At 26.8% G+C, this 11396-nt stretch overlaps 1 protein-coding gene across 1 annotated transcript in view; it reads right to left on the bottom strand.

Annotated features, from left to right (window-relative positions):
* Nucleotides 1-2366: 2366 nt before the first annotated feature.
* Nucleotides 2367-11396, bottom strand: part of LOC130664894 (ubiquitin carboxyl-terminal hydrolase 48-like) — a 58919-nt gene continuing 49889 nt past the window's right edge. The window contains exons 10-11 of the mRNA XM_057465073.1: nt 8438-8522; nt 2367-2588 (exon numbers count right to left, since the gene is read on the bottom strand). Coding sequence (XP_057321056.1) covers nt 2566-2588; nt 8438-8522 — 108 coding nt within the window. The 3' untranslated portion in view covers nt 2367-2565. The remainder of the gene's footprint in view (nt 2589-8437; nt 8523-11396) is intronic.

Here is an 11396-nt window from a genome sequence, read left to right as displayed (position 1 = left end):
ATTCCCATAATATTATAGGAATGGTTCCCATAATGATATGGGAATGGTTCCCATAATATTATGGGAATGATTCCCATAATGGTATAGGAACCATTCCAATTGCATTATGGGAATCATTCCCATAATATTATGGGAATAGTTCCCATACTATTATAGGAACCATTCCCATAATATTATGGGAATGGTTCCTATAATTTATGGGAATGGTTCCTATAAATTATAGGAACCATTCCCATAAATTATAGGAATGATTCCCATAATATTATAGGAAGTATTCCTATAAATTATAGGAACCATTCCTATAATTATAGGAACCATTACTATAGTGTTATGGGTATCATTCCCATAATTATAGGAACTGTTCCTATAATTATGGGAAACATTCCTATAATTATAGGAACCGCTCCCATAATTTATGGTCGTAATTCCTATGATGGTATAGGAAAAAATTTCACAAAATTATGGGAACCGCTGCCATAATTTTCTTTCCGTGTATTCTTTTCTGTCTTCCTCTCTCTGTTATAAGATTCAAACATTGTGTTCAAAATATATATATATATATATATATATATATATATATATATATATATATATATATATATATATATATATATATATATATATATATTTATGTGTACTAGCTTACAAATTTATATATATAAATTATCAATGTATGTAATATATAGGTGTCAACATAAGTTTACATATATGATTATAAATATATATAATATATGTATTAACTTATAAACTTACGTATATAATTAATTATTTTGATACTTACTACACGGAAAGAAAATTATGGCAGCGGTTCCCATAATTTTGTGAAATTTTTTCCTATACCATCATAGGAATTACGACCATAAATTATGGGAGCGGTTCCTATAATTATAGGAATGATTCCCATAATTATAGGAATAGTTCCTATAATTATGGGAATGATACCCATAACACTATAGGAATGGTTCCTATAATTTATAGGAATACTTTCTATAATATTATGGGAATCATTCCTATAATATTATGGGAATGGTTCCTATAATAGTATGGGAACTATTCCCATAATGTTATGGGAATGATTCCCATAATGCAATTGGAATGGTTCGTATACCATTATGGGAATCATTCCCATAATATTATGGGAATAGTTCCCATACTATTATAGGAACCATTCCTATAATATTATGGGAATGGTTCCCATATTATTATGAAAAAATTAATTTAAAGAAGTGTAGTAATCACTTCTACAATACACAGAAATATTATTAAACATAAAAACAAAAATTCAAACATTGAAAAAAAAATCGAATTTGGCAAAAAAACATTAAAATTTTTAATAAGAATTTTTTGTCAGCACAAAATATTCAAGAAAATTTAAATTTTGGGAAATTTCTACACTATTGTGCAAAAAAAAAAATTTGATGATATTATAGGGATGGTTCCCATAACATTATGGGAATAGTTCCCATAATATTATAGGAATAGTTCCTATACCAATATGGGAACCATTCCCATAATGGTATGGGAACCATTCCCATATCATTATGGGAACTATTCTCATACTAGTATGGGGATGGCTCCCATAATATATGGGAACCATGCCTATAGTAGTATAGGTACTATTCCCATACCATTATGGGAACCATTCCCATAATGCATAGGAAAACTTCCCATAATTTTCTTTCCGTGTATATTATATACAAGAAAATATATATCGTTTTTCGTCACATATGGTTCCATATTAATTATATATTTTCCATATATATTTATCATATATGGTATTTCCATGCGGGCGGCTACAACAATTTATTACATATATATTACATTCAAAACTTACCTTATCCATTTTACCCCTTCCCCTCCCCCCTAATAAAATAATAAAATTGAATATTCATTCAGTTTTTTTTATTTAAACTCTGTACACAATATCTCCGACTTTTTTACAAACATAATATAAAAATTATATAAATCGTTATACATTAATATCATAATTAATAATTACTATTTAATGATAACACTTTCACTCTTCAGTAATGAGTTTAAAAATTTAAAAATCTCTCCATTACCAAATTTATTTACTCCATTACTAATAAACTTGCTAATGAACACAAATACTATCAACATTAAATATAAAACTGTATTTAGTTCACGTGGAAGATACAAATTTTTTTTTTTTACTTCGGTAGAAAAAAGAATAAAAAGTATTTTAATTCATTAATTTAATTAATAAATTTGTTCCATGACATTTTTTTCCTAATTACTCTATCATATATTATTTTATATATATACATAAATATATATATGTATATATATATATATATATATATATATATATATATATATATATATATGTATATATATATAACTACTATACTCGAAAGCGTACAAAAATATTTTATATTTCTTCTTTAATCAATTAATCAATTCATTAATTTATTAATTAATTGAAATAATTATTTTATTCTCTAGTATTTTCATTTTTAAATTATATTATTTTTATTATTATGATTATTAGTATTGTTAAAATTATTATTATTATTATTATTGATCGATCCATTCGTGTATTGATCAACTGGACACTAACTCCGTGCCTGTAAAAAAAAAAACAATTATTTTGTTTTATTTTATATAATAAAATAAAATCAAGACTAGTCGAAAGTAATAAAACTAAAAGTAAAACTTGGAGTAGAGTAGTCACTCATTGTAACAAACTACGATATATTTTCGGTTGGCTGCTTCAATTCTTTACAGATATATATTTATATACGTACACGAAAAGAAATAGTAGTGGTTACTGTTCTGCTTAGTAATCGATGAAAAGTATAGGGAAAAATACATTTTAATATGACTGATTAATATTAGATGAGGAGTAAGTCATAGCTTAACACGTACTATTACTTTTTAAACAGTAACCAGTGCTAAGCTATAGAGTACATGAAATATATGACTGGTTACTGTCAAAATAGTCGCCATTAACATCCAGAACAGGACTCAGTCCTGTTTTGGTATGAACGGTTACTAAATTCGTATGTGTACTTACTATTCTTGACAGTAGAAGTCTATGATTCAAATTTGTCAAGTATAGCTTATTAAAATTTCATTTAAATTCGGTACACGGTAAGAAATGCATGGCGTTTAACACCATACTACTATAGTCTGAAGACAGATAATAAAATAGTATGTGAAATATTCCATGACAGTATTGTAACAAGTCCCAAAAGTATGGTGTTATTTACTATACTGTATCCCGCATGAAAAAATATATATGTCGAAAATAAACGTGACGTATATGTGATATATACAAAATATATGTACGCAAAAAAAATATAGGGGAGGGTGGGGCAGAGCGGCCCCCTTAAGCCAATTATTACTTTTTGTGTCTTTCAACCATAAGATCACTTTACTTTCGTCCTATTTCGAACAAATTTATGGACATTTTGCCAAAATTCTGAAAATTTTTTTTTTTTTTGTGGGGCAGAGCGGCCCCCCTTCAAAAAGTGATAAAAAAAATTTTTTTTTTCGTTTTTTTTTTTTTTAAATTGTTTTCATCATTAAGAATGTATTTCTTTCTCTTGACAACTATTTTTGGTTTTATATTACTCGAAAAAAATTTTTTAAAGCGTAAAAAATCGTTCACTCTCGATTACCTTAATTACTAATTGTTATTTAATAAAAAAAAAAAATCAATTCTATAATTTTACTTTATTTCAAAAATTTATCAACTAAAAAAAAAATTTAATTTTTATAAATTTTTAGTGACCAAATTTGCCTCTTACATAGAAAAACGGCCGAAAAATATGAAAAAATAATTTTTTCGGAAGTTTCGGCTGGTCCATTTTGCCCCAGGTGTTATGCGTAGGGCTAGAAATGTGGAATTATAATAATTTTTTTTTAATTTGACGATAAAAATATGAAAAAATCACTTTTTCAAAATTTTGGGCTTGTCCTCTGCCCCACCCTCCCCTACATCAAATATATTTTCAGTTATATGTTGATATAAATGTATGCATGTATGATTTCATAGATGTCAGGATATACGTGGAATATATAAGAAATATATGCAGACATATATTTTCTCATATACGTCAATGTATATGCCTGCATTTAAATAAAAATGTACGAAAGTATATATCTCAATATATGTATCAACATATATGTAATTATAAATCTCAACATATATACAGCTATATACATTCACATATATATTAATCTATATAGAAACATATATATTTACATATATGCAAACAGATATGTTCATATATATGCAAATATATATTGACATATATTTCAACATATTTGTTACAATATCAGAAACTTACATGAATTTTTTTAATTTTCAATACCTGAAATCCCTAGTGAAAATTTTTCGGACTTTACTCTGAAAAACTCTGAAAAAGTCTAGATAATATATGTGGGTATACATACAAACATATATGAAAAAATATATGTCTGCATATATTTGTATATATATGCTCGTATATACACAAATATGTAAGTCAAAATATATTTAGTATATATGTAAAAATTTATGTAAAAATATATTTTTACATATATATAAACATATATGTAAAATATATGTTGGCGTGTATATAAAATATATGTGACTTATATATGAGAATATATGCAAACATATATGCAGTCTTATACATAAACATATATTTACACATATATGTAATCATATATGCGCACATATAATTTAATGCAAAAAAAATATATGTCAAAATATATATTTCTGTATTTTACTTATATTTGACATAGATTTATGAGTATATTTTTCAAATATATATTTTTCCACGGGGGATAGTACTGGAGCTATTGTATTGCTCATACGTATGCATAGTAAGCACGGCGAAACAACATGGCCTGAGACCCATACTACAATGCCGAGGGCACAATGCTACTAGTTTTTCCCGCCATAATTTCTGGGGTGTCAATCAATGTATACTATCGTATTACCACCAAAACGATATAGATGTCGTTAGACTAGGTTTATCGGCCAGAAGCAATGTGGATACGGCAATGCAGTAAAGGCTCGACGGCCATACTGACATTGCGGCGTCCGCGACAACTATTGCCAATGTTACTATTCCCGCAATGGTTGAATCATCTATGCATACAATGTTATAACCTATAAAAATTTTCGATACCATACAGTATGGCGTTTACGCCCATACTGGCATAGTGATATCCGCAAAACATTTCTTACCGTGTAATATCAATCAGTCATATTAAAATATATATTGATATAATTTTGACTGACTAAAAAATCCTAATGCTCAGTTACAAATTCAAATTTTAAAGTGGCTATTATTCGTTTTTGTGAAATACTGACATAGATTATGATTATTTTTACTTGCAAGACTAGTGTAGCTGAGCTCATTGACCCTCAAGGGCACGTATATATTTTTACGAGAAAATAAAACAAAAGAGTGTATACAGTCGGCAAACAATCAAGTTAGCGGTATGTTTAAACGATCCAAGGTGCCGAGGGGGTTGTATTGATGATCTTTTACTTTCATTCTTTTTTTTCACTTCTTCATACACATATATACTTATATATATAGGCAAGGTGTAGGTTTAGTTTAGAAAAGGTAAGACGTATTTTTAGTACCCAATTTTGCCAGCACATCGGCAGGTTTACTTTAACCCTGAGGCTTAGCGCCAGCAGCTATTTCATTTTTTTTTCTCATTTTATAATTTTTATTTTTTTTTTTTTAGTAAAAAAAAAAGTTTTTTTAATGTATTCTCAAACAATGCTAATTATAGTCTTCAACAAAACCAATTACAGCAGTATTTTTATTAAAAATTATTTTTAATTTTAAAATAATTAATATTGCACGTCACGAATAATTTGTCAATTATAATTATTTTTACCCCTCCGAATAATTACAAAAAAAAATTAATTTACGAATTAGTATTTTTGAAAATCGAAAAAAATTTATAAAAACGTAGATTTGTATCTCCTATGAATGTTCATAAAAGAAAATAACTCAATAACAAATAACATAGCCCGTAAACTAGCGAAAATGTATGCATTGACACGCGATGTCAATGCACTGAAAATAATCGAGAAAACGACGATTTTAAACGAATTAAAAAACTTGCATGTGAAAAATCAATTGTTGACGATAAATAAAAATTAATCACGTGGTCAGTAAATGAAAAATATGTATATATATTTCTGTATTGAAGCAAATAAATTATTTTGTTTATCGTAATGAGATAATTCAAAAGTAATAAAACAAAAATGTCGGACGGTTGTTTTCAACGCCTCGGATGCAGTCATTTGTACCTCGAGCTAGTAAATTATTCCTCAGTACCAACGATAATGTAATAATAAGTATAAGTTTGAGGTTTTAAGTATAAAAGAGGAGAGAAAGAATGAGATTATCCTGAATCCGAGAGGTTTAAAACAACTTGTAGATGTTGAGTATTTTAGTGTAAGAATATAGAGGAGTAGTGACTGACTATTATGTCGTTTCGAGACGAGCCTCTCAACTCAAAACCCTCGAGCACTTCACTACCATGAGAAGATTTTTTCGTAATAATTCTTTACGTTTTTGTATATTCATTTTTTTCTTTTTGAGGGGAAGATATGCAGTGCGGACATCAATGCAAGTGTTGGCCTATGGTGCTTATGGTTTTGAAACGGGATGGCGTTAAAGAGGCGGTAAGATATTTTATTAATTGGTTTTAATTAATTAGATAAAGGTGATGGTTTTGGAGATTTTGATATTGAAGGGAGAGATTGGGGAGAGACTTAAAAGGGAGTTTGATTATTTTGATAAATATGAGGAAAGAGGGTGGCTGGGTGGTGGCTATCTTTGCCACTCAGGTACGAGCGACGATGCAAGAGTTGTTTTTATTTTGGTGACCAGCAAATCTCAGGGCAGAGTCCTGATTTACGATGCCTCAAATTAGTTAATGACTTTAATTAACTTTTGATAAAATTATAAATACAATAATTATCATTAGTATGATTTAGTTATTTTTATTTAGATTTTTATTGCAACGAGTGTTGGACACTTTTTATTTCATACCAACACATTATTTATTTTATTTTAACTAAAGTCTTTTAATTATATTTTAGTTAATGTTTTAATTAAGATAACTCGTAAACTATTGGGTTTAAGTTTTAATTTGTAAGGACATTTTTTTTAGGAAATTTAATTCTCTACAAAAAAGTATTGAGTTATTCTTTACGTAAATTCAATAGTTTGTACATAATTTTAATTTTAACAAAAAATTATTATTTAAATCGAAATTTTTTTTATTAAACTTCAATTTAAAATTCACGTTTAATTATTCAAAATTAACGCTAAACTATTAAAGATACGTTAAAAATGTATCAGTACAATTTTGTAGGAAATTTAATTTTCTACAAAAAAGTATTGATTGACTTTTTACCTACAGTCAATAATTTCGGCAGAATTTTAATCTAAGCCCCAAAAATTTCTATTTCACTAAAAATTTATTTTTCTGAACTCCGATTTAAAATTCCCGCTCAATTATTTAAAATTCCATCTAAACTATTAAAGATACGTCAAAAATGTATCGATACAATTTTATAGACAATTAAATTCTCTACAAAAAAGTACTGATTTCCTTTTACTCTCAAATCGATAATTCCGATACAATTTGATCCCCAAAAAGTTCTAGTCCCCTCAAAATTTATTTTTTTGAACTCCGATTTAAAATTCCCTTCGAACTATCAAAGATACGATCAAAATACCCCAATAAAATCTTGTAGGAAATTGAATTCTCTACAAAAAAAGTACTGATTGCCTTTCATCCTCAATTCAATAGTTTAGTCCCGAATTAAATTCAAAGCCTCAATAACTTAAAAAATTAAGAGCAAAGTGGAATAGAAAAAAGATAAATAAATAAATTTCACTATCGCTTTTTCCGTTACTCAACACTAAAATTTTATCACTAGTATTGTTCTGTAAATCGTAGCATATTTGTCAGATTTCCGTTGTTATCTGCAGCATAAAAGCAGGAATGAGCGAAAGAAATGAAGAGAAAGTAGCTGGGGATTCTTAAGTGGATTGGCTTCATCTCTTTATTCTTACTCTTACATTTATCCAAACTCCTTACTCCTTATTATTTTATTTTATTTCTCCATTCACTCATTCTATTCTTTATTCTTTCTCACCAGACTAAACTCAATCGACAGCAGTCACCGAATCCTCAACTTTTACGTCCCGACCCCTTTCAAGACTTCAGTATCTACTCGATTTACTAAAGAATTCATTTTCACCCTCGATTTTTTTTCTTTTTCATGTTTATCTCTATCTCTATATATATTTTATATAAATATACATTTACAAGTATATCTAATTTATCTCTTAATATTTTTTATCATTCCCATAAAAAGTTATGACTGCTAATAGTTTATGGACTCGATTTTCTTGTAAAATTAATTTTTTTTTCTACTTACCCTTGAAACCTTTTTCTGGGGATGCAGCTTCTGGTCCCACGGAATCTGATTCTGGATTTGTTTCGCCATCTTGAGGAGTATCAATCTATAAAAAAAAAAAAAAAAAAATTTTTATTTAAATATTAAAATTTTTTTGTAAAAAATTATTAAAAAAACTTTTTTTTTTTTAATGTAAATTCAAAAAAAAATATACATATATATAAATATATACAGATATGTTTTGTGTATCGACAAATTAAGAAAAATTGAAAAAAAATTTTATTCGCGGATTTTAAAATTTTGAGAGAAAAATTGGCGGTAAAAAAAAAAAATTTTGAGTACTCAAATAAATACTCGATATCAATAGACCCCAATAATAAATAAAAATTCAAAATTCGGGGAAAATGGTCTATTTAAAAAAAAAAAAAATTCAGTTTACAGAATTAGTAAAATCGAAATTTGTAACCTGGTATGAAATATTTCAAATTTTTTTTTAAACAAAATTTTGAGTGGCCCATATTATACCTTGGAATAAAAAAAATGTTGATAACTTTTGTCAAAAAAAAATAATAATAATAATGATAATTAAATTAGTGGAAATTAAAACAGAATTACCACATGTTCACATGTGTGTATAAACTAGTGTATATTGTATATATGACATACGCTATTTTTAGACCGTTGGGAAAAAAGTTGAATGAGTACTTACACCTACATATTTTTTATACACATACATATATATATTTTTTTTATAAATTTATTAAAAAAAATTAAAAAATTAATTCGCATACTCATTACTAAAAACTAAAATATCACGTTAAGTATCAAAGATAGGGCAAAAATGAACATAAATAATTTTGTAGAGAATTAAATTTCCTATAAAAATGACCTCTGTACATTTTTTCATAAACGTCATAGTTTACGAGTTATAATAAAATAAAATTAAAATTTAATTTCTATAAACTGTTTAATCCAAATTTTTTGACTCTTCAAATTACCATATCTTCAAAAATATCAAATTCACCATAAAAAGTAATCAAAGCTTTTTTGAAGAGAATTAAATTTACTAAAAAAAAGGTCTTTGTACATTTTCACGTAAACTTGATTATTCACGAGTTATTTATGGAAACGTAAAATTTTTTATCACATTATTAATTTACAGAGACAGTCATGTAGTAAAATGATAAATATATGAAGTATGAAATATAAATAAATAAATAAATATGTTTGTACACGTTTATATATGATGAGGGAATTATTACCGGTATGCAAGGTTTATTAAGTCTGTGGCAACGAGTATTAAGACGCGGTTTAAAGGGGAAACTGTATCGTCGCTCTCAACCCTTAGCTCTGCGTTGAGGTTTCAAGAGATAAATACTCCAAGACATCTTGAGAATAATTTAATGATATTATTTCTCTTGAAAACTCCCAACTCATTTTTATATACAGTTAAAAAAAAAATTTTTTATTTAAAAAACAATATAAAGGAATTAAAAATTTGAAATTTCAATGATTAAAAAAATTCCTGAGGTTTAAACCCGAGGTAATAAGATGTAGTAAAATAAAAAAATTATTAAGTACGGAGATAAAAAAAAAATATTTTACAAACTGAAGATTAAGACATTCTCTGGCTAATAATTTTCAGGCTGCTCTTAAATGTTTTGTCCGTTTTGTTTAAAATTTATGCGGCTCGTTAAGAAAAAAAATTGAGATAAAAATTTTTTCGAGGCAAATTTATAGCGAAAAAATTTATATTTTTTTTTCGGGGAGGGGGTGAATTTTTTTTTAGAGTTAAGGTTTTTTTGGGAGGGGTTTCAGGAGTTGAATAAATTTTTTGGTGGACAATTGGTGTTAGTTGGAGAGAATTTGCCTGGAGGATCGGAGAGCCAGCAGATCTGTAGTCTACAATTATGAGCCATACCATGTCGGTCTGTTGCTCATAACGAACTTACTATATTACTCGAGTTATTTTCAAAAGCATATCTTTAGTTTAAAACCAAGAATTTTATTTTTTTTAACGTTGCTTTTTTTATTTACAAGTCACACTTTAGTACTTTGACTCGGATTTTACGTTTAAGTGAGAATGTAGTCAGGTATTTATTTGGGATTGAGTTTGTGGATAAACTATTGAATTGAGGATGAAAGGCAATCAGTACTTTTTTGTAGAGAATTTAATTTCCTATAAGATTGTGTTGGGGTATTTTGGTCGTATCTTTGATAGTTAGGAGGAAATTTTAAATCGGAGTTCAAAAAAATAAATTTTGAGAGGAATAGAAAATTTTGGGGATCAAATTGTATCGGAATTATCGATTTGAGGGTAAAAGGCAATCAGTACTTTTTTGAAGAGAATTTAATTGTCTATAAAATTGTATTGATATATTTCTGTCGTATCTTTAATAGTTTAGATGGAATTTTAAATAATTGAGCGGGAATTTTAAATCGGAGTTCAGAAAAATAAATTTTAAGTAAAACAGAAATTTTTGGGGATTAGATTAAAATTCTGCCGAAATTATTGACTTTAGGTAAAAAGTCAATCAATACTTTTTTGTAGAGAATTTAATCTCCTACAAAATTGTACTGATACATTTTTAACGTATCTTTAATAGTTTAGCGTTAATTTTGAATAATTAAACGTGAATTTTAAATTGAAGTTTAATAAAAAAAATTTCGATTTAAATAATAATTTTTTGTTAAAATTAAAATTATGTACAAACTATTGAATTTACGTAAAAAGTAACTCAATACTTTTTTGAAGAGAATTAAATTTCCTAAAAAAAATGTCCTTGCAAATTAAAACTTAAACTCAATAGTTTACGAGTTATCTTAATTAAAACATTAACTAAAATATAATTAAAAGACTTTAGTTAAAATAAAATAAATAATGTGTTGGTATGAAATAAAAAGTGTCCAACACTCGTTGCAATAAAAATCTAAATAAAAATAACTAAATCATACTAATGATAATTATTATATTTACAAT

Source organism: Microplitis mediator, chromosome 3 (assembly GCF_029852145.1).
Source record: "Microplitis mediator isolate UGA2020A chromosome 3, iyMicMedi2.1, whole genome shotgun sequence".
Taxonomy (NCBI): domain Eukaryota; kingdom Metazoa; phylum Arthropoda; class Insecta; order Hymenoptera; family Braconidae; genus Microplitis; species Microplitis mediator.
Note: the sequence above shows the minus strand (reverse complement) of the source record. Positions and strands in the feature narration are given on the sequence as shown.